The sequence below is a fragment of the Physella acuta genome, unplaced genomic scaffold, assembly GCF_028476545.2.
Source record: "Physella acuta isolate Inbredline_101_S28 unplaced genomic scaffold, ASM2847654v3 ptg000267l, whole genome shotgun sequence".
Taxonomy (NCBI): domain Eukaryota; kingdom Metazoa; phylum Mollusca; class Gastropoda; family Physidae; genus Physella; species Physella acuta.
Window position 1 is genome coordinate 312830 of NW_026731786.1, and position 25163 is coordinate 337992.

Below are 25163 nucleotides of genomic sequence, written 5' to 3' on the forward strand. Positions count from 1 at the left end.
CCAGGTGATGAAGACAAGACGAGATAGACCAGCAAGTGCTGAAGACAAGACGAGATGGACCACCAAGTGATGAAGACAACTTGGTCAGGTGGACCACCAAGTGCTGAAGACAACTTGGTCAGGTGGACCACCAAGTGATGAAGACGAGACGAGATGGACCACCAAGTGCTGAAGAAAAGACGAGATGGACCACCAAGTGATGAAGACAAGACGAGGTGGACCACCAAGTGCTGAAGACAACTTGACCAGGTGGACCACCAAGTAACAAGGAAACAAATTGCAGTGGTGTTTTTTTAATGCTAATGTATGAAAACAAAAATAAAACCAAAGTACAAAGAAAAAAAGTCAGTTAAAATATTTCTGAATTCTAATAGTATTTTACTAATCGTTACCTGCATGTCCTTGAGGCGTTTTTTTTGTATTATTTATTTTACCATGAACTTGGTCGAAAACAAAACAACAATAAGTAGATCATTTAAATGTAACACATTTAAGATACCCCCCACTACCATCAGAGCTGTTATTCAAACTATTCCGACCAAAAACCAATCAAGCTCCGCTCTGTCTTGAGATAATTACAGAATGTTCCTTCCCCTAGATGTCGCCTCAAGCGCCAACACCCGCTACTAAATCAGAGACGACGTAATAATTAACACGTAGTGGGATATAGATCGATTCTAATCTGAAGACGTTCAACAGATTGATAGAAATATAAAAACTCCGACACATTGATTAAAATATGAAGACGTTCTATATGTTTATTAAAATCAGAGGTCTAACATACTGATTAAAATATGAAGACTTTCAATATATTCATTAAAATCAGAAGTCTAACATACTGATTAAAATATGAATAGAGGGGTCGTCCATAAATGACGTCACACTCGTAGGGGGGAGGGGGGTCCGTAATTTTGTGACTGTGTGTGATGAGGAGGGTGGGGGGGGGGGGGTCAGATGGTGCGACGTCACACTTTTGCATTATAAAAAAGCAATGTTAGAAAACGAAATGTAGACGTTATTTCGCGTTTTAGAATACTGTTTTAATAAATTGTAATAGGAATTGATTAAAATACAAGATTTTAGAGAAATATCGATGTTAAAAAAAAATTCAACTGCAATTTTGAGGGGGGTTGTAGGCTGAAAAGTGACGTCATTTTAAGGGGGGGGGGGTCTGGCTTTTTGTGACGACGTGTGACGGAGGGGAGGGGGGAGGTAAAAATTGTCAAAAAGAGCGTGACGTCATTTATGGATGACCCCAGATCGATTAAAATCAGGAGTAGTTTAAAATCCACTAAATCCGCCAGAGTACAGACACTAAGACTCGTGTTCGTTTACAGACAAAATGGAGATTAATTCCCTCATACAGGAATCATGGATCGTAGTAGCATTAATAAGATTGAATTTTTTTAAAATTATTATTTTAGACGAATACACATACACACTCACCCAGTCAACATATTATATATATATATATATATATATATATATATATATATATATATATATATATATATATATATATATATATATATGGTATGCTAGCCATATATATATATATATATATATATATATATACTAGGCATGCTGCCCAGCTTCGCTTAGGCTTTCAAAAACATTGAGAATTTGAATGCTTAATTAATTCGCCCGAGGGTCGGTCTACGACCTCAGGAGTTATGAAGAGGTTCCTACGTGGACAATTTTTTTCGATTTATAGCTCATATAAGGCGCCGGTCAGTCGAGTTCAGTTTTGACCCCCTCACCGGCCCCCTGTTCTGTTGCACTAAGGCAAGATCCTGCCAAATTTGAAGCGCCTGCGGCGCCGGGAAGTGCCCTATCGGGCACCCGACAACTTTGCTTTATATATTATAGAGATTTGCAAATTGCATAGATAAACAAAGATTCCAATAAAGTAATTAAGGCCTGAAATACTTTAGTATAGAAATGTATTATTTGAATAGATTCTAGATCTAGGTAGGGTCTACATCTGTGTAAGTCTAGTTTTTCCGTAGATCTAGATCATCTAGATCTAGATCTAGAATCTCTAGATCTAGAATCTCTAGATCCAGATGATCTAGAATCTCTAGATCTAGATGATCTAAAATATCCTAGATCTAGAATCCTAATAGAATTTTTTTTTAAAGTTTAGCCCGAGCAAAATAAAAAATAAATAAATAACCAAGTATGACTTGGTGTGTCTCGAACCCGTACCACCTGCGTGATTTAAGTACACTATCATCTCAGCTATTTAGGCACCTCAGAGGCACGGAGAATGAAAGACGTATTTTAAAATCTTAACTTACGCGAATATGCCTATTCTTTCAAATTAGTTTTTTTTTATCCCAAATTAGCCAGTTCCAAACAAAGTTTTTATATAAAATTAAGTTTTGAAATAGTTTTGTCCTAATATAGAAATTTATTTTTGGAATAGATTTTAGAGTAGTTAGAGTCTAAATCTAAATCTAGATCTTAGCGTCTACGTCTAGTTATTGCGAATCTAGAATATCTAGATCTAGAATCCAAATAAATAAAATAAATTTTATGAGCTTAGGCCGAAAAAATTGTATTGTATACATTTCATAGTGTACGTAGATCTAAATCAAATTTGAATGAAATAGTTCATTTCTTTTTATTCTAAACACGGCAGATGACGTCATTAGTTAATGTATAAACATTAGTGACGTCACAGTTTTATGCGTTCTTTTTCACATCTATAAATGCTTTTCCTGTTGCATAAATAAAATTGTTTTTCTACAGTTGAATACGCCTTTATTTTATATTTTTCTTCTTTAAATAAAATTGTGGTTATACATTTAAAACATCTAACATATTATTTTCAACAAAAGTCCGTAAAAAGTTCTTGATATATCGCTGTAGATTCTGATGTGATGTCCGGCGAAAATATTTTGCGGACAGACAGAGAGAGAGAGAGAGAGAGAGAAGTGCGAACGTGGCCTATTATAGATTTATATATATATATATATATATATATATATATATATATATTGAAATACTTCTGTGAATTGTCTACTATATTCCAGAATCGTTAGTATATTCTGATACTGTTCTATTGATTATCCTACAGTAACGTAACTCAACTGACTATTGACTATCATCTGACCCGTAAATCTGACATGGTACAAAGGAACCTGACATCCCATTACATTCACGTCGTATGGCCAGTCTAGCAAGGGGTCAACGGAATCTGCATATAGCCGCATCACTAATCAGGTGACCTGCGGACTGAGATGGTATTGAGAGGAAGTGGTAGCGAGAGATTTGAAGAGGAGGGGAGGGACATTCAACCAACTTCCGGTACATATGGGTTTCTGTCACGGGTGGGGGGGGGGGGGGTTCTGTAGACACCTTTAGAAGGCAAGTAATGGTAACATACAGCCCCATCGCACCCCGGACTAAAACATGTATCTTCATTCGTGACACGCAGCATGCTCACAGCCCGATCTAAATTATGACTCATTTGTTCATGGTGACACTTAGTACCTTCATAGCTGTGTCGAAAGTCTCTTATAATAAGAACAAAATTATAATTAATAGTGTAACTGTAGTCATAAGTTATTAAAGCTATTTTGGACAGCATATCTCTATTTTTGACAACTTATATATATATATATATATATATATATATATATATATATATATATATATATATATATATATATGTATGTATGTATATACAGCTGCTAGTTAGACGTCTAATGATATGGAGTTGAAATTATTATTAATATTGCAACTGTAGTCCAAAGTTATTGGAAGATGGCCTATTTCAGACAGCGAAATTTCTTTTCTTTTTTGACAACCTTTATTTAAATAAACCGGGAGTGATCTCCCCTAAACTTTCTCGAATATTCTTATATAAAATAACAGGGGATGGGAACTCGGGCTATAGACATGATTTTTAATCCATTTTAAATACTTAAAGTTTTAAAAATAGAATAAAATCTCGTAGACAAATTAATTGCACACCAAGTGAACGCGAATAAAAAAGCGCATAATAGTGCGCAATATTATTAGTACTTTTAAAATTTACATTAGTTTTTGAGAAATCGGAATTAGCGTAAATAAGTACTTCCGGTCAACGAAAAATTCTCAAAATTTGACAGAAGGTAGAGAATTAGATCTTTTACTTACATATCAAATTTCATCTATCTATCTGAAATAGTACTCAAGTTATAGGCTTTTGAAAAATTCAAAGTAGAAAAAGTACCACTTCCGGTTATCCGAAATCGCTCAAAAGTTGATACGGATCTACGATTTTGATAAAATACTTGTATATGAAATTTCATCAACCTAGCTGTAACGATACTCAAGTTATCGTGTTTACACACGGACACACACACACACACACACACACACACACACACAGACACACAGACATACGGACAAGATTGCAAAATTATGTTTTTCCGTATCAGTGAGATGTAAAACGTCAAGATTTGCAAAAATCTCGATTTTTTTTTGCACGATTACAAGACTTTCTCTATACTTCGTATATACGAGAAAGTAAAAATAATATACGGCTGCTTGTTATACGGCTGTTTGTTATACGGCTGCCTGTTATAAGTGTAATGATGTGGAGTGGAATGGTTTACGGTCGAGTGACAGCCTTGTGAAACCGGAAGTAGATGGCGAGTGCACACAGGTAATTTGCTGGACTGAGCGATTGATCAAAACATTTTGTCCACATGAAAACCCCTTGTCTTGAGACCTTTCTGGGCTTCAGAGGCCGTATTATCTTGTCATCTTTGTCTTCTTTTTTTTTAACTCGAGCAAAAAGGTGAAAGAAATAATAGAACTTGTTTACAATACATAACTGTAATATTTTCTTGTTGAATAACTATATAAAAACAACACGGGGAAATTTTAAAATCAGAAAATAAAATGAACGTAAATTTGCAAACTAATCCCTAGATTTCAAGTAAAATTGAGTAAAATTAATATCTGTATCAGACACTAAAATTGTGTCAATACTTATCTGACTAAAGGTGCACTAAATGATCTCAAATCTCGTTTAATTAAGACCGGCGTTCAAGTGGGGATTCCCCCGCCAGTGATTGATGCTAATTGGCTACCACCCAATTTACTTTTAATAACCGGTTGTTCTTAAAATTATAATTCAATGACGCAACAACTTCGTTTTCATAAGTCTGGTTTAAAGTTTTCGAGCTTTGTACCTGAAATAATTTCATCCTCCCGACTGTGATGTTTTAGGTTCACTTACAGCTATTTTAAGCCATAAAATCTAGTACCCAGCCCTAAAGAACGATGCAAAGTCTGCAGCTATTATAAGCCATAAAATCTAGTACCCAGTCCTTAAGTAAGCAGCTGAGTTTGCAGCTATTTTAAGCCAAAGAAACCAGCACCCAGCCCAGAAAGACGGTACAGTTCCTGCAGCTATTCGCAGACTGTTAATGACCACGGTAAATCTAATGAAAATCGTGACTAGACACGGAAACCAGACAAGCACGAATTATGCCAGCCATATGTTTCTGTTAGAAGGTGCCATGGGTCATTAGACACTGCATGTGTTTAGCCTGACATACACACTGTATGTGGCTAGTATGATATAGACACTGTATGTGTTTATTCTGACATACACACAGTATGTGTTTAGTCTGACATACACACTGTATGTGCTTAGTCTGACATACACACTGTATGTGTTTAGTCTCACGTAGACACTGTATGTGTTTAGTCTCACGTACACTGTATGTGTTTAGTCTCACGTACACTGTATGTGTTTAGCCTCACGTAGACACTGTATGTGTTTAGTCTCACGTAGACACTGTATGTGTTTAGTCTCACGTAGACACTGTATGTGTTAAGTCTCACGTACACTGTATGTGTTTAGCCTCACGTAGACACTGCATGTGTTTAGTCTGACATACACACTGTATGTGTTTAGTCTGACATACACACTGTATGTGTTTACCCTCTTGTAAACACTATGTGTTTAGCCGCACGTAGACACTGTATGTGTTTAGTCTGACATAGACACTGCATGTGTTTAGTCTGACATACACACTGTATGTGTTTAGCCGCACGTAGACACTGTATGTGTTTAGTCTGACATAGACACTGCATGTGTTTAGTCTGACATACACACTGTATGTGTTTACCCTCTTGTAAACACTATGTGTTTAGCCGCACGTAGACACTGTATGTGTTTAGTCTGACATCCACACTGTGTGTTTAGTCTGACATACACACTTTATGTGTTTAGCCTCACGTAGACACTGTATGTGTTTAGTCTGACAAACACACTGTATGTGTTTGGCCTATCGTAGACACCATGCTAATAACCCCAAAACACTCGTCACGTTGTTGCAGAGGGTACTCACACACAAAAGCACACGCGCAAGACAAAGTGCACGAACGGACAGTGAGCGTGTTTGTTAGAAACTTGATGAGATTATATCGATAAATTTATTTTCGGTTGACCTTATGTTATAACCAGCGTTAAACCAGTTCACATCTAGTGGGTTGAAGTTAAGCCTACAGATTAAAACTTGTGTTGCTTAAATGGATAAGAAGCTTTGTGAATGGAATTTCCCAGTTTTAATAAATATTTGGCTTCATTCAACTTTCACGTAACTTGATACATCAGGGGAAACTACTCTGTTTTAATTTTTATAGTGTTTATACGTGCGAATACATTATATTATTTTATTCGATTTTTGTTTTGACCAAAACTTGGTTTTCTACATTGCTTTTACTGTGTATAATTTTTCATACGTAAATAATGTTTTCTAGATACTGCACAGTTATAGATGTGGTTATATACAATAATATATTGCACATTAAGAAATGTGTAAATAAAGGGAAATAAGCCAAGAAGAATTGCAAGTAAAGGGAAAAAAAATTCTTCATATTTAAACAAACGTTTCTTTCTTCTTTTTATACCTGTCCGCTGACAGGAGTTGTTGTACTTGGTTATAAATATGTCAACATAAGCGACGGCGCAACACTTTAATTAACAGGTAGATGTAAGAATTAAAATATGTTACAATCAGGATTTTTTATGTCGCTGCGCATTAACTTGAAAAAAATATCATTTAGATTCCTCATTTAACAAACTATTTCAATGTAATTAATTGATTTAATGTTTTGTGTACGTTGAATCACATTTAAAAATTTAATTATACAAAATTATTAAACTACATTTATTATCCATTAGACCCGCAAGCTTACTAATTAGTTTCTGTTGTAATTACTTTATTCTAAAAATAGTGCCACCTCAGGTAAACAAATTAATTTTATTAACGACGTTTTTCTACATGGTTGACGAACTACTCCATTAGGAAAAAAACCCAATTTAAAGCATCTTAAAATACCGATCATGAAGTATATCTAATGTTGATGCTTATTTTAGAGAGCAAGAACAAAAATGTTTATTTTTGTTGTGAAGATAAGCCAGCACATGAAGGAATCATGCGGGATAACCAGTTGCATTAACTCCCCCTGACTTAATACAGTTATCCATAAGTGTTGTGTGGGCTCAAGGAGCCGTGGCCGTAATGGACTAACGACCTTTAAACTTTCGGTCCGACAGGCGTGCGCTCTACACCTTAACCACTGATATCTCAAAACGAGTTCCATATAAATAGCCATCCATTTTACTATTGACGCGATTTGATCATATAAAAAACGTTCACGATTTCAAAAAACCCAACCCTGTATAAAGAGAAAAAATGAGAACACATACTACATCTGAATCGGATCTCTCGAGCCTCACCAGGTTTCCGTAGAGCAGTTTTAATTCGGTGGAATGTCATAATTAGCATTCAGCTGGTCTAGCGCATTCACTTTCTTATGGTTCGGCTACAGGTGAGTAATGGAGCTATTTTTAGATTGTAATTAACGTAAACATTGTCTGGAATTAAAGTTACAAGCCATACTAAAACAGCATAAACTTAACAACACACACATAGATACAAGATACTTAAACAACAGATAAACGCTCAGAAGCAAGCAGATAAACACATTTAGTTAAACAACAAACAAACAAACAAACGAACAAATCACATTAAAACATAAAAACACACAGACATATCACATTATAACATAAAACACACAGACATACAAAAAACAGACATATCCCATTAAACAGAAACCACACAGATGGAGAACTACACTAATTACTAAAAATTAATGCATTAAAACGAGTGAAACTACACTGGCAGATTAGACTTCAACTCACACTGGATGTAAACAATAAATATGCAGCATACTGTGGAACTAGCCGGGAAGACAAGTTGTAAATATCATAGCAAAGATAGTTACACGGCTAATTAGTGAACTAAATACATATGTTTATGTTCAGAATAATTAGTTATGTTAAAGTATGAATAATGAAACGAGTTGCCAAATGTCAAACGCTGGTCGATCGCATCTTCAGACAAAGCGGAGTCTTAATGTTTGGAGGAGAAAAATCAAAGGCTGTAAGGAGAATGTAGTAGTAAGTAAAGATCAGTGTTGTAGTGACAGTGTTGAAGAAAACATCAATGTTGTAGTGACAGTGTTGAAGAATGAAAAACATCAATGTTGTAGTGACAGTGTTGACAAGTTATAAAAACGTAAACTTTTGTATTGTGACGAAAGCCTAGATCACGTGATACAGGTGTACTTACACAGGCTGCCCTCGTCTGAGCCATCCTTACAGTGGGGGATGCGGTCACACATGAGTGACGTGTTGATACAGATGCCGTCAGAGCTACAGGGGAACGTCTCGTTAGGGCACCTCGTTCTGAACACGTGGGACGGGATGACGGTCTTGGAGGAGAGGGACACTGCAAGTAGAGGAAACATACAGGATCATTTAGACATTTCATTACATGGGGGGAGGGACACTGCAAGTAGAGGAATCATACAGGATCATTTAGACATTTCATTACATGGGGGGGGGGGGGGGATGACGGTCTTGGAGGAGAGGGACACTGCAAGTAGAGGAAACATACAGGATCATTTAGACATTTCATTACATAGGGGGAGGGGGGACGTGGGGGTGGGGGGTGGGGGAGAGGGGCACTGCAAGTAGAGGAAACATACAGAATCATTTAGACATTTCAATTCATGGAGGGTGGGGGGAGGGGGTGGGGAGAGAGGAGCACTGCAAGTAGAGAAAACATACAGGATCCTTCAGACATTTCAATAAATGGTAGGGGGGCACTGGAAGTAGAGGAAAAAACATGATCATTTAGACATTTCAATACAAGGGGGGTGGGGGAGGGGGGTAGAGGGACACTGGATGTTGGGGAAACATACAAGACTATTCAAACATTTTAATACAGTGGGGGGGGGGTAGTGACAAGTAGAGGAAACAGACAGGATCAATCTGATATTTCAATAGATTGGGGGATCATTGACTTGACCGCGGTGGATGCTGAAATGTACAAAATCAAAATAAAACAAAGCAATATAAATAGAAAGTGTAAACTTATAGCTTACAGGATACCAAATGTGCATCATGGGCGAAAAAAAAACATTTGAATTGCTGGAAAAAGTTTTTGTTGGCAATTGTGCAACCTTAATGTCGCTCATGTGTATGATTCAAGAGAACGTCAATGGAAGGTTCGACATTCATCATCTGTTTCTGAGCTGAGCCCTATAATTTATTTTTATTTTCGCTGTGAGGATGATCTAGCTTGTATCCAATCAAGCGCTAAATTTCAGCCGGGGAGTTTGATCTTCTGCAAGCCCGGCAAAACACGCAGCCCACTTTACTGTGGGAGGTTGCAGAGGGGGGGGGGTTGTTGTAATCAGGATTTTCCGGCTCCCATCCTTAACATACAACAAGCTCTCCCTAACGTGCTTGTTAAAAGAGATTTAGATTTTTGACTTTTTTTTCGAAAGCTCAACCTCTTCTCTAGAGCTGGTTAAAGCGTTTTTTCGTGTTGCGGCTTTTATTTCCAATGTCATCAATACGTATCAAACCACTGGAAAAATATCATGTGTTGACATGGCCAATGTTTTCAAATATCTGTTTCTATTTGAGGCGTTGAAGCTACCCTAGACTTGCGTGTGTTTACTGTTTCTAAAGCCAGGTGTTCTATCCGGGCAATTGACAAAGTATCGTAAAACCCGTGGATCGATTCTCGTGTAAAAAAAGACATCCACGTTGACGGCATAGACCCGTGGATCGATTCTCTCGTAAAACAGACATCAGCATTGATGAGCTACACCATCAAACCAGTATCCCTAGACCTTGACGTCCTCAGATAAAGCTGAGACATGTAGGCGGGTATCACGTGATAATTGTATCACGACACAGCTAAGCCAGTGTTTCGTTGTTGTCATAGTAACTAACGGTATGGGGGTAACTCTATAAGGGCTTTAAGGGCAGGTGCCCTTCATTAAGTCAAGCTCTGGGAGATGGGGTTTTGGTTGTTATGAAAATGTTTATAGACCTCACACATCCGTTTGTAGTTTGTGGGATTCGACTTAAACCTTTTGTAGGGCCACATTTAATGAGTGGGATTAGAGCCTACGCAGGAGTATAGGTATAATTATTTATTATATTTCTTATATATGTATATAACATATATATATATATATATATATATATATATATATATATATATATATATATATATATATATATATATATATATATATATATATTCGACTTAAACCTTTTGTAGGGCCACTTTTAATGAGTGGGATTAGAGCCTACGCAGGAGTATAGGTATAATCATTTATTATATTTCTTATAAGAACGGCAGAGAGATATGCCGAGGACACAAAGGTTGCAGAATGACAAGTCTGAATAGAACAGTAGAGAGATATAGCGAGGACACAAAGGCTGTAGAATGACAAATTGAATGGAACAGAAACCCGAAGGCGACAATACGGCTCTTCATTACAAACAGATGAATTCAATCCCGAAACCATCACCGTTTGGATGAGGCTCTTTGCAAGCCAGATTGGGATTTTGTTGAATAGGATAGCGTGAGGGCGGAAATGCACTGACAGATTGCAAATGTGGATAGTATGGGCCTGGGGGGGGGGGGGGGGGGGGGGCGGATGTGAGTGGGGGGGGAGGTTATTGTTGTAGTTGCAGATTGGTAATATAGGTGATAGGCCTATATGGCTAGGGGTGTTTTGACGGAAGTAGAGTTTTATTAGACTTGTGGGAAGAAAACGAAAACTAATGATTTGTATTGCTAAAACTACCGAATATTTTTGTGAGAATATGTTATAGAGTTTAATGACGGAATGAGTTTTTTGTTTATTTTTTAACCTTTGAGTCGTGTAAGTCTTTTAGGGACAGATTAAAATGTGTAGTGGTTTATAAATCACAGGGTAAATCGGTGTCTTGGCTTATTTTTTGTACCAATGTGTACACTGTTGTATATTCAACATGTACTCAAATTGTGTACAATGTACTGTATCAACGTGTAATAATATTGTGTACACTGAAGTATATTCAACTTATAATGCAGTATATTTAAAAAATACTCATAGTGTGTACAATGTAGCATATTGAACATGTATTCTTATAATAGTGGTACGGTGCGGTACGACAGCTAATCCGATAGTCTCAAGTTGCTTGTTCAATTCTTTACAACGTCCACGAGTCCGCTCCGCTCTGATGGGCACCTAACTGACGGTAGGAAAGTAAAACGGCTGGGCATAGTGCTAAACACAACTCTAGTTATAATCTGTCACAGAAAGAGGTGAACTCTACTTCACTTTTCCCATGTTCCTTCGGGTGGGTTCCAAAATTAACTTTACTTTAACTTGTCTAATAGGAAAATAAACCGGGAGTGATCTCCCCTAAACTTTCTCGAATATTCTTATATAACTTGGAATGTAGACATGATTTTTAATTACTTAAACTTTTAAAAATAGAATAGAATCTCATAGAAAAAAGAATTGCGCACCAAGCGAACGCCAAAACAAAATGTGCATAATAGTGCGCAATATTATTAGTACTCTATAAATTTACATGCGTTTTTTGAGAAATCTGAAATAGCGAAAAATAGTACTTCCGGTCAACGGAAATTACTCAAAATTTGAAAGAAGGTAGAGAATTAGATATTTTACTTACATGTGAAATTTCATTTATCTATCTAAAATAGTACTCAAGTTATAGGCTTTTGAAAAATTCAAAGTAGGAAAAGTACCACTTCCGGTTATCGGAAATCGCTCAAACGTTGATAGGGATCTACGATTTTTATAAAATACTTATATAGGAAATTTCATCAACCAAGCTGTAACGGTACTCAAGTAATCGTGTTTACACACGGACACACAGACAGACAGACAGACACAGAGACATACGGACAAGATTGCAAAATTATGTTTTTCCGTATCAGTGAGGTGTAAAACGTCGAGATTTCTAAAAATCTCGATTTTTTATTTGCACGATTACAATACTTTCTCTATACTTCGTATATACGAGAAAGTAAAAAAGCTCGTGGTAGTCGAAATGTTAAAAATGCTAAATAAAATAAGAATCATGCTGCGACTCGTACAAGTGTCATTGATGTCATTTGAATTAAATGCCATTGATGTCATTTAAATTAAATGTCACTTCCGTGACAATTAAATGTCAACGATGTGACTTGAATTAAATGTCATTGATCGGACTTGAATTAAGTGTTATTGATGAGACTTAAAATGATGGCACTGATCTGATTTGATCTACCATCCACTGATCATTGATGTGAATTAGATCACATCGCACAAAGTTTCCATGTCCCCTGTAAGACCAGACAAAATTATGCGCTGTCTCTAGCGGTGGATGCTATTTTAGGCTCTGCTCTATTCTGTAGACAGAAACTGGGTAAATGATCGTCCAATTTAGACGGCTTGTTCTCAAAGAAACAGTTTCCTTTTAGGAGAGGAAGCTCCAAATGGCGAACCCGAGCTTAGATAAAGTCTCTGAATGCTGGAGAGACTTGCTATTAGAACGATTACAAAAAAGACTTGCTAACAGAAAGACTTGCTAACAGAAAGACTTGCTAACAGAAAGACTTGCTAAAAGAAAGACGTGCTATCAGAAAGATTTGCTGTCAAAAAGACCTACAAATAGAAAGACGCTAACAAAAAGACTTGCTATCAGCAAGCTTTGCTATCAGAAAGACTTGCTAACAGAAAAACGTATAGACACAATGTGCGCTAGGACAATACAGCCCGGACAACTTTTTCCGAGAACGAGAAAGTACTTTGAACATAGGGCAACGAGGAACAGACACCATAAGGAACAGACACCACAATGAACAGACACCACAAGGAACAGACACCACAAGGAACAGACACCACAAGGAACAGACACCACAAAGAACAGACACCACAAGGAACAGACACCACAAGGAACAGACACCACAAGGAACAGACACCACAAGGAACAGAGCTTGAGTCACTGTCTCACAACACTCAAGTTTTTTTTAGTCGTCACTTGGTGGAAACAAATTTTTTCCATTTTAGAGAAAGTAAGTTAGGAGTTCCCTTAGTATTTGATAGACAATATGGTATTGAAGGAAAAGTAGAGTTCATGATGGGTATGGTAGACGTGATGGTAATGATGGGGAAGGGGGAAGTAGAGTTCCTGCTGTAATTTGTAGACATGATGGTAATGACGGGGAAGTAGAGTTCATTATGAGTATGGTAGACATGATGTTAATGATGGCGATTGAAACAGCAGCAAGGCAAGCCTATAAATAACTACAAATTTTTTTTCTTTTGACAGATTCCATCATATGTATGTTAAGGGTATATGTTGTGCGTGTTTACGTTAATTATGGGGGAAGGGGGGGGGGGGGGAGGTGAAAACGTTTGGGACAGACGTAAGAATTTAATTCGTTTCACGAGGTTTTAGAAGCGATTTAAAGTTAACGTCTACATTTTTTATGGAACATAATTGTGTTTACCGTGATATTATTCTAGAACATAATGTAATTATTTTTAGGAATAATTTAAAACAATTACATCTATTTGGACATCAATTTAGAATCTAATTTTATTTACTGAGATATTAGTTTAGAATTTTATTCAATTTATGCGCACATTTATTTCAGGGCAAATTCATTTATTCGGAAATTAATTTTAGTGTTGGAAGGGATCCCCTCAATATTAAATAACGTAATTTATATTAAAATAATTCAATTTAACTTTGGCCATTAGCAAGGGTATCGGTGTTTAAAATCGTTCCGATTATTTTAATGTCATTAAATTGGATAATTAGCTTTTGTATTAACATGTTCGTTATGAGAAGTAAATATATATTTTTTAACAATGTTAATTAGGTATGCAGGGTGTTTAAGTATAAGGTATAAAATTAGCATAAAGAACACCAAATGTTGAAAATATTTACTTTAAAGAAAGTTATAGAATTAAAGATAAATTTGCAGGTAATTAAAGCATTATCCTCTAATGCAAAGTTTTAAAACATTATTGATACATTTGTAGGCAATTAAAACATTACACTCTAATGCAAAGTTTTAAAACATTATTGATAAATGTGCAGGCAATTAAAACATTATCCTCTAAGGCATAGTTCTAGAAATATTAAAACAATCAGCTATGTATATTTAGACTGAGAGAGGACAGTAGCTCGTAGATTTAAAAAAAAGATTACCTGTTGTGGTTTCAGCCCTAGGCTTGTTGATGATAACTGGACTAACATTATGAACCAACAATATCAGGTAACAAAACAGAAAATAATCCATCGTGGTTGGTCCCTTACTTCATTTGTTAGCAGGAAATTAACAGTCTCTCATGCACGTCCGCGTACAAGTTCAAAGTTTATAAACTGGTTTGTCTGATGCATTTAATCCAACTTTTGACACTACCAGCGACTAAGTTTATGGATAATACTACACATAAGCACAAAAGCAGACGAATTACTACTGTTTGTGTATGCAAAAACACAAACAATTGTCATTAAATATTATCTGCGTATACTAGACCTATTACATAAAGGTTAGGCCAGTATCTAAGCACACAAAAATCTGGTTCTCCGTATACAAGTCTAGGACCGCACTGAATGATCGATAAGATTGGCCAGGGAAACTTGGCTGATGACACTCCAATGTGGCAAGCCAGTTGTGCACCCGCCTTCTTCTTGGTGCAAAACTCTCTAAACCAATTTTTTCTTACAAATAGATCTACTCTCTAAAATGTTCTAAAACCATTAAGATCTTCTTGTAAAGGCTAATTAGAACTCAATTCTAAAAAAAGCTGTAACCACGTTTCTGCACACACTGTAAAAACAACTTGTAAGATTTTCAAAGGTAGGCTCTGTGTGAAGCTGTAATAGAGGGCTCTGAGTGATGCTGTAATAGAGGGCTCTGAGTGAGTTTGTAATAGAGGGCTCTGATTGAAGCTGTAATAGAGGGCTCTAAGTGAAGCTGTAATAGAGGGCTCTGAGTGAATCTGTAATAGAGGGCTCTGAGTGAAGCTGTAATAGAGGGCTCTGAGTGAATCTGTAATAGAGGGCTCTAAGTGAAGCTGTAATAGAGGGCTCTGAGTGAAGCTGTAATAGAGGGCTCCTAGTGAAGCTGTAATAGAGGGCTCTGAGTGAAGCTGTAATAGAGGGCTCTGAGTGAAGCTGTAATACAGGGCTCTAAGTGAATCTGTAATAGAGGGCTCTGAGTGAATCTGTAATAGAGGGCTCTGAGTGAATATGTAATAGAGGGCTCTGAGTGAAGCTGTAATAGAGGGCTCTGAGTGAAGCTGTAATAGAGGGCTCTGAGTGAATCTGTAATAGAGGGCTCTGAGTGAAGCTGTAATAGAGGGCTCCTAGTGAAGCTGTAATAGAGGGCTCCTAGTGAAGCTGTAATAGAGGGCTCTGAGTGAAGCTGTAATAGAGGGCTCTGAGTGAAGCTGTAGCTGAGGGTTCTGGGCGAAAAGTCTGGAAGGTTCTAATTAAACACACCTTCTTCTTCAGATAACCGTTAAGTATGTGCCAGGAAGCGTGCCGCGGTTTAATTAAGGAAATTAGTCGGGGTTATTGGGAGTGGTGGAGTTCGTGTACACAACAAGGCAATTATTGTTACCTCCCCTTCATAGGCTATAACCCCACGCGATTTGTATCAAAACAGTAACGAACACCATAATTATGAGCTAATTAACTAATTAACCCGCACCCAAAGTTTTTAATAAAATTTGTAACCACTTCAATATTTAACACGCATGACGTTCTCAATGAAATTCGCAATGGATTAATTATTAAACGATTAACGCAGAAACATGCTCATACGCCGGATTTTTGTCGGAAATGTTTTTAACTTGATATCCGGAAACACAAATTAATAAAACTACTGTCATTAATGTAAGGGCAGCTATTTGTTTACTCTGGTATCCTGGCTGTTTTCCAACAAATTGTCTCCCTCTTGCTCTCTCTTTCACTTTTCTCCCATTTTCTCTCTCCCATTCTCTTCAGCTTCTTCCCTCTGCTGATTTCTCTTTAACTCTCTCTCTCTCTCTCTCTCTCTCTCTCTCTCTCTCTCTCTCTTCTCTCTCTCTCCCCCCCCCCCACCACCTATAATGTTTAAATCAGCACCTACGTAATTTTTCCATTTTAAGTTGTGTCCCTAACAAACACAAAACAACTATAAGTTATTTCCCTGAAACGTGTATGCTGTTGACGATCGTGTAGTTAATATCTTAGAGGCCAACACCGTTATTTTAGACAGTCTTTGAGATAGTCAATATTTATTTAGGGAATAAATCTGTGAAAAAAAACTAACTTACAAAAATTTGTGTTGAATTCGTAAATAAAGCAGAATACTCCGCTCACAAAAAATAAAATTTCTCTTATACTCTTCTTATATTTCCCCCACCCACAATACATTAACTACTGTTTATAATATCCTCTACGACACACTAACCTAACTCATACTCTTCTCTATTCACATTCCCTCTCCTTATAATGTTCTCTCTGCTCTAGTATGTCCTACCATGTATGTCCTTACAACTCTTCAAACAATACTCTTTACTTGCTGTATTTTCTGTATCTAAACACCCCCTCCCCCACCCTCTCCCAATCTTCGTGTTTGTGTGAAAACATCAGCCCAAAAAACCTTGTCACCAGACCGAATATATTTCACACTTTGGGTTCTATTTGATTATGTGCATCCACATTGTGCCCGGGTTTCCAATGAGCAGCTACAGTACTTCCACACTGATGCACGCAATGCCCCCTCCCCCCCCCCACACACACCCTCAGTTATTCTACTTGGTGGTCCCAAGTTTTTGCAGGAACGCTGCGGACATGTTTTTATTGGTTAAGGTGCCAGGACTGGTTCGACAGAAAGCCAAAATACTAGACTGGCTGATATGTTTTCTAGCTTTCAAACATTAAGGTGATATTACTGGTACGACAGATCATTAAGGTGATATCACAGGTACGACAGATCATTAAGGTGATATTACTGGTACGACAGATCATTAAGGTGGTATTACTGGTACGACAGATCATTAAGGTGGTATCACTGGTACGACAGATCATTAAGGTGATATCACAGGTACGACAGATCATTAAGGTGGTATCACTGGTACGACAGATCATTAAGGTGGCATCACTGGTACGACAGATCATTAAGGTGGTATCACTGGTACGGTAGAAAACAAAAAAATACTATATTGACTGATGTGTTTTATGGCTTTCAGACATTTAGCGCTGTAGTTTTTCAATAAAATGTCTGGGCTATCACTGGTTTGGTTTTCTTATCACTTCTATTATCTATAAAGACAGGAGCCTCCCAACAATTACGTGCTAAAAACAATTGATATTCCTTTAAAAATGTGTATCTATTTATATTTCTAACATGATTAAATACCAACACATGAATCATAAACAGCCGGGATGTTTCTTGTATCAACATTTACAGTCAACACCGACAATCGAACCTGAGATAGCTGGGTGTTTTCTTGCTCTCTATAGGGATGGGGTTTCAGAATGTGGGTGTCAAAAATAATTACGAGATGGGGAGGAAATCTATTAGGAAACCCCGCAAAAAATGGATTGACCTTCGCATTGTGGTGGTGGTGGGGGGGGGGGGGGGGGGTGAGACAACTAAACTGGTACCACAACAGACAAAAATCTCGGCCGTTTTCTCTCTCCTTAATCTGATGTTTTATTTGGCTTCCCGCTGGGCGTTAAAAGATTGGTTGGAACTTTTTCAATGTCGACAGTACGAAATCTTAAAACCCGATTTTTCTTCAGACGTCGGTCATTTCGTCATCGTTTTATGTAATGAATATCTCGATTCGACCTCTAACATTTAAACGGCTTCGTTTATACATGAACTGAGCGGAAAGCTAACAAAAATATGAATGTTATAAACTTCAAAATACCAGGAAATTTCGTGTCTCGAAACTTTGACATCGCGAGTCTTTACTTTGTTAACAAATAAACTTAACGAGATCCCTAATTTTTCTAAACTTTACATAGCCTCTAAACTTTACACAGCCTCTAAACTTTGTATAGCCTCAAAACTTTACACAGCCTCTAAACTTTACATAGCCTCTAAACTTTACATAGCCTCTAAACTTTACACAGCCTCTAAACTTTGTATAGCCTCAAAACTTTACATAGCCTCTAAACTTTACACAGCCTCTAAACTTTGTATAGCCTCTAAACTTTACATAGCCTCTAAACTTTACATAGCCTCTAAACTTTACACAGCCTCTAAACTTTGCATAGCCTCAAAACTTTACATAGCCTCTAAACTTTACATAGCCTCTAAACTTTAAATAGCCTCTAAACTTTGCATAGCCTCAAAACTTTACATAGCCTCTAAACTTTACATAGCCTCTAAACTTTACATATCCTCGAAACTTTGCATAGCCTTGAAACTTCAACTTCCACCTCAATTTTACCTTGCATGTAAACACTACTTTGCCTCTAAACTTTACATTGTATCTAAACTTAACACTGCCTTCTGAAAATTAAATTAAAATATTTCTGTAGGTTTAATTTGTTCAGTTTGGGATTTCTATTTACTGTAGACAATTTATCGTTTAGTTCAGCAGCCAAACAAAAACACCTACTAAACACCTTGTAAACACCTTGTAAACACCTTCTAAACACCTTCTAAACACCTTCTAAAAACCTTCTAACCACCTACTAAACGCCTTCTAAACACCAGCTATTATCAATTAAACACTAAGCACTGGCTTAAAACCAGCATTATACCTTAACAGAGTTTCTTTCAGGAATTTTTTCGACAGGCAGTACTCGTCCCCCCCCCCCACCTCCATCTCCAACACCGGATCACGTCTACAACCCCCCACCCCCACGGGCGAAATGAAAACAAAACTTTTTATACGAAATCTATACTTATAACCTAGATCCGCCTACTCCGGAAATTTTAAGTACGCTCGACCATAAATGTTAAGCCCCCCCCCCCCCCCCCCTGAAAGAAATATCCGAAAGATACCCTCCATACAAACTGTGCAAGAGTTCACATAAATCGTTCCATCCCGTCGATTTTTAAAACGAAAATTAAATTGTTTCTGGTTTAAAAAAATAAGTTCAGCAGCTAGACTTGAGCGAGGAATGCGTTAGATAATGGCGGCCGGTGTTTTTTTTTTTGTCCCGCTATTTACATCTTCTTGCTTTGTTTGACGCAAGCCCCAAACGGAGAAACGGAAGTGAAAATCTGGAAGACACAATTGTTCTGGCGTCATCGCCTACTTGTTTCTTTGCCTGCCCTCTGTGGGATACAAGCTAGACAATAATGTCGCAGCGCATAGCTTTAGGGATGTCCTAGTCGCTCTATTCACTGAAAAGATTGATCTCCAAAGATTTTAGTAATTTTTTTCCAGCATGCACATCACGTTTTTCAAAAAGCCTGTTAATGAATTGTTTAAATGCATATTTCGCTGGTTTTTATGACGCATGTGGATTATATGTGCAGATTAAAAATTGACAAGCTCGCAAGTTTAATTAGATTATTTTTCCAGGTTTAATTATCGATTGCATCTGCAAACGTAGAGATATGATTTAAAACCGTGAATAGTTGACAAGCCGAGTTGAGTGAAAATGTAACAGTTCTAAAATAGGATAGTTTATTTTTTATAACATAGATTAACCTACTAAACATTACATCCTACAATGAATTCGAAGTTTTGCGATTAAAACGAATTATGTATGTTCGCTAACATACCGTAAACTATTCCAAATTAATTCTTATCGTCAGGAATTGAAAACTAAACATTTCCATATTCTTCCATTTGTACCGTTTATCCGCCCCTCGCTCATATTCATTCAGAAATAGAATGCATCACCTTAAAACCACCAAAGTGAAATAAAGTTCCTGTACTTTAAAATAGTACATCCAAAATCAATCAAAAACAGAACTGGCAGAAGAGAAATTTGGTAATCAGAAGCTATTCACGGTACACTTCACACGTGAGGCTCAGCTAGGGCAGATAGAAAATCTCTAAGCCATGGACAACCTTGTCGTGAGAAAAAACCGTAAGAGAACTACCCACTGATGTGAACAGGTTTTGAAAAGCTGATTAAATATTTATGACACCACATCCACGAGCGCTAATCCTGGCATCTGGTGGAATCTAGTGCGCTGGGCTACACTACACGGTGGCAGACGACTGCTACACGTATACTGGATCGTCTGCTCAAGGCTTGCAGGCGATAGGAGCGTTCGCACCTATGTACGACAAAAGCACGTATGTACACACTACATTTTGTGGAGAAAAACTGCGATAGAAGCACGCATATACACATTGTGTTTTCTAGAGGAAATTAAATATACGATGACGGCTAAATAGTTTATACATCACGAAAATAAAATTGTTGCATAAGGTTATACGCCTACATAAAAAGTTTTGAAAAGGAACACACAATTGTTTTCTATTCCCGGGATAAAGAAAGATTTATTCAGCAATTTATTCTACCGCTAGCTCTGCATAATTTTGCAATAGATGATTGTTATTGATAAAATTTGCTGCTCCAATCTCGGCTCTGATGAGAAAAGATAATAGGCCATTCAAGAGACGCACATTTCCATAACTTTTTCCATAACTAGACCGCTTTGATGTGGCGAATGTAGAAATACATACACACACATGCATACACAGACACACAGACACACACATATATATATATATATATAAGTCCGTGTGTACTATTGATCAATAAATCTAACCCTATTCTTTGAGTTGTGTGTGTGAGCATCGTATATCCCCGAGTTTACTGAGTGCAACCTATGACAACCTATAACAACCATGACAACCTGTGACAACTGACTGGCACTCACATACTACCGCTGTCAGCTAATAAACTCACGTCCCTGCTCCCTCACGCACCGGCACCGTCTCCCGTCAACCCGTGAACCTGACGCCGGATGCTTACCTTACCCAACTCATTAGAGGTCTCTGTCCACCGCTGACCTCATCTAATTAGACCCGTCAGTAACTAGAGGCGAGGGATTTATGACATCATCAGTAACTAGAGGTAAGGGGTTTATTTGACATAGTTTAGCGATAGCATCGACTATAGGAAGAGTTGTGTAAGCTTCTGCCAATGGTTTCTCTACACTGTCAAAGGGACACACACATTTAAACAGTAACAGCTACCAATAATTATTGAACACTATCACACTAACAGCTACCAATAATTATTGAACACTATCACAGTAACAGCTACCAATATTTATTTAACGCTACCACAGTAACAGCTGCCAATATTTATTGAACACTATCACAGTAACAGCTAACAATATTTATTTAACACTAACACAGTAACAGCTGACAATATTTATTGAACACTAACACAGTAACAGCTAACAATATTTATTTAACACTAACACAGTAACAGCTAACAATATTTATTGAACACTATCACAGTTACACACAGACTGGAACATTAATAGCCCCCGACATGTTTCCACATCAGGTAGCAACAGTTCAATATCCAGGTAGATCTGCCTACCTGGAATAACCAGACGAATCCACGACCTTGTGATCATGTGACCAAAAGATATACTAATTGCTATGTTGGGATAACATACGCCTCTAACTTATAGTCGAGCTTTTGTTTATGCAGGAATTGTAAATCTAAATATTGAAATCAATGGCAAAAATACTTCGTGACGCCAGACTTAATCAATGACTGGTACTACATAAGGCTGAGTGGTTTGATGTTTTCTTAAATTGGACTTGACTGTTTTGAAGTGTGACTACTTTATAGTTAAGCTGTATAACAATGGTTCCACAGCAACGGTCATAGATAAATGGATCGGTTAACTAGCCATAGATGTCTGTGTTTACAAAGCCACAGCTACAACGACAAAGCATTGAAAAACGCGGCCTTTCCTTTAGAAATTGTATTGATTTTCTGCTGCAAAAATCATAAAGTGAAAAATGGAATTGCAATAAAAACTAATAGCATAATGGCATCATTATTTCAATAAAAGAAAATCGTCACATCTCAATTGTATAAAAATAATTTGAATGCAAATGGGATTTGAGCGATTAAACGCTTGAAATGCAGGTTGAACCTGGAACACTGGAAGTTTTTTTCACACTGAAACATTTTTTTTCAGGTCTAAGCTCACGTAGAGACGTGTTTTTTTAAATCGTGTTTCAAATGGTCACACTTGATCGCCTGTCGGGTTAGGAAAATACTGGTACAATGTAAAACATTAAATGTATTTCTAAAGAACACTTGACAAAAGCTGTAGCCAGCTGTAATTTTACGTTGTTAACGCTGTTCTAAATTTCAGAAAAATCATTTTTTCCCCTGGTGGTGACTGGTTTACAAATCTAAGTACAAAGTACTAGGAGGTCCCAAATTATGTTCGTTTTCAAAGGGAACCTCAATACAGAAACCAGCAAATGACTTCCTGATTTGGTGGGCCAATGCCATCACAAAATGGACTGCAATAGTCAGAACACAGTTTAAAACGGTCGGCGAAGCTGTAGAAATTTAACATATTGGAGAGAATAAAATGATTTGATTGACCGTTTAAAGCAGAAATAGATTCTAAATTATAAATTGTGTAGCAGTATAAAGGCATAAAGCTATCTAGACATATTTAGGCATAGTTTCTAAATGTTACAGTGTATGGCATTATTAATGGATAGAGCTATCTTGTCAACGAGTGTTGTCTGGTATTTTTGGTTTTTATTTAGATGCAATGTTGACTTCCTTTCTTTAAATCAAAGCTTATTTCCTCTCCCAAAAACCTTTTAACGTTAACCTTCAGTGCCCCACAAGTACCCACGTTATTTTAAGGTTAATATCTTTATCAATAACCAGAGCAGCTTGAAGTTAAGCTTATTGCCTCTCTCGCGAATCTGTAATCCGCTAACCTTTACTTAAACGGCACAAATACTCATTGCCAGTTTTTATTCTAGGTTTACATGATGTTAGGCTAAGCACGAATCGGCGATAAAGGATATAATTAGATTAATGGAAATCCCAAGACAAAAACAGCATGGCCTTTGTTAAAGCTAATTATAATTACGGCCTATGTAAGATCGCGTGAGAGGGAAGGTGAGCCGTCCACGGTGAGCACACGACTCACGTCCAATCACCCCGCTGTAGCGTCATCCCTTGTGCTCACCTGTGGGGGAGCCACGAGAACAGGTGAGACAGTCAGGGTTGGCTCCGCATTGCGCAACAGGACACGAGCTAAGCGCGTGCATCCCACAGAGATAATCTTTCCCCCTCCCTCTAATCTACCACACAGATGCCATTTTTATTTCAGCCCCCCCCCCCCCATTCAGTTTTTTTTTAACTCACCGACATACAGGATAAACTCTGGATTCTCTTTTTAATGCAAGTTTTTACCAGGACAACTGGAGTTAGAGAAAGAAACTCGTGAGTTTTTTGCGTATAAAAATAGACACGATATATAATGTCCATTAATGCAGCTGTTCATTTCACGTTCCGTTATTCACATAGTTGGTGTCATATTCGCTCTACAAACGACATGAGTTGGAACAATGACATAAAATTTACTTCAATTCACAATAATACGCAGCTGGTTACGTTGAAGTCATTGCTGTAATTATGGCGTAATTTGTAGACTGGGTAGGCTTAGAGGAGCTGTAGTATAGTATAATGTATCAACTATTGGACGAATTACTCTCAATTAGGGACATTAGTATAACGAAGGGGTGCATTTCGGACACTAAGCAAAGGTCCCCAATGTATTTATTGTATAACCTTTGCCAGACCAGTCTTGTATGAGATGGCTGAAGTTCTGGACAGCTGCCCAGGCATGTATGAGATGACCGGAGTTTCGGACAATGCCCGGGCATGGATGAGATTGCCATAGTTCTGTACAGTTACCCAGGTATCTGAGAGATGGCCGGAGTTGCGGACGATTCCCAGGCATGGATGAGACCGCTCGAGTTCTGAATAATTCCCAGGCATGTGTGAGATGGTCGGAGTTTTGGACAGCTGCCCAGCTATCTGAGAGATGGCCGTAATTCTGGACAGCTGCCCTGGTACCTGATAGATGGCCGGAGTTTCGAACAATGCCCAGGCATCTAAGAGATGGCTATAGTTCTTGACAATGCCCAGGCATATATGTGATGGTCGAGTAATTGGACATTGCCCGAGCATAACAAAAATAACATGAGCTCATAGACAAACTCGCAATCTTGTCTGTGCAGTATTCAACTTCTGAGATTCAAAAATATTATTTCCCAACTGAACAATATAGGCTCGGTGATTAGAATCAAATTAGCTGCCTCCAAACATGTCTGGTTAATTATGATCTCCCGCACGATGCAACAAAACTCATTGTATTTTTTTTATCCGGGAATACCCCATTACCACACAAAATTAAAATTGATTTCGTCTATTTATCTAAGTTATCATCAACGGCATTCTAACAACATTAATATCATCTGATAGATTTTCAAAAAATAAACTAGTTCAGGACATTTTAGTTGAAGATTTTGTTTTCTATTATAATTAATACTACTGAAGTGCATCATTGAGAGTGAGCGAGTGTTTGCGTGTGATATTTTCAATGTTTTTCTCGATGGAGTACATGGGAATTATTGTTTCATTTACGTTGCCAGGGAGATTTTCACCCTCTCATGAGATTTTGAATTACATAGAATTATTCAAATACTCAAAGTACGCTTGAGTGAATCGACGCTGATTTAAGAAAATATTTTTTCGCCAACCCAGAAGAGATGCCTGAAATAAATTCTGC

The 25163-nt window shown here is 37.4% G+C and overlaps 1 protein-coding gene across 3 annotated transcripts in view; it reads right to left on the minus strand.

Annotated features, from left to right (window-relative positions):
- The window catches only part of LOC131939203 (relaxin receptor 1), a 138414-nt gene that overhangs the window by 38474 nt on the left and 74777 nt on the right, over positions 1–25163 (minus strand). For 2 of the 3 annotated variants that reach the window (XM_059297394.1, XM_059297393.1), the window contains exons 1-2: positions 14597–14741; positions 8646–8804 (exon numbers count right to left, since the gene is read on the minus strand). In XM_059297394.1, coding sequence (XP_059153377.1) covers positions 8646–8804; positions 14597–14687 — 250 coding nt within the window. In that variant the 5' untranslated portion in view covers positions 14688–14741. Of the gene's footprint in view, positions 1–8645; positions 8805–14596; positions 14742–25163 lie in introns of those variants that run through there. The other variant, XM_059297395.1, reaches the window with a different exon arrangement.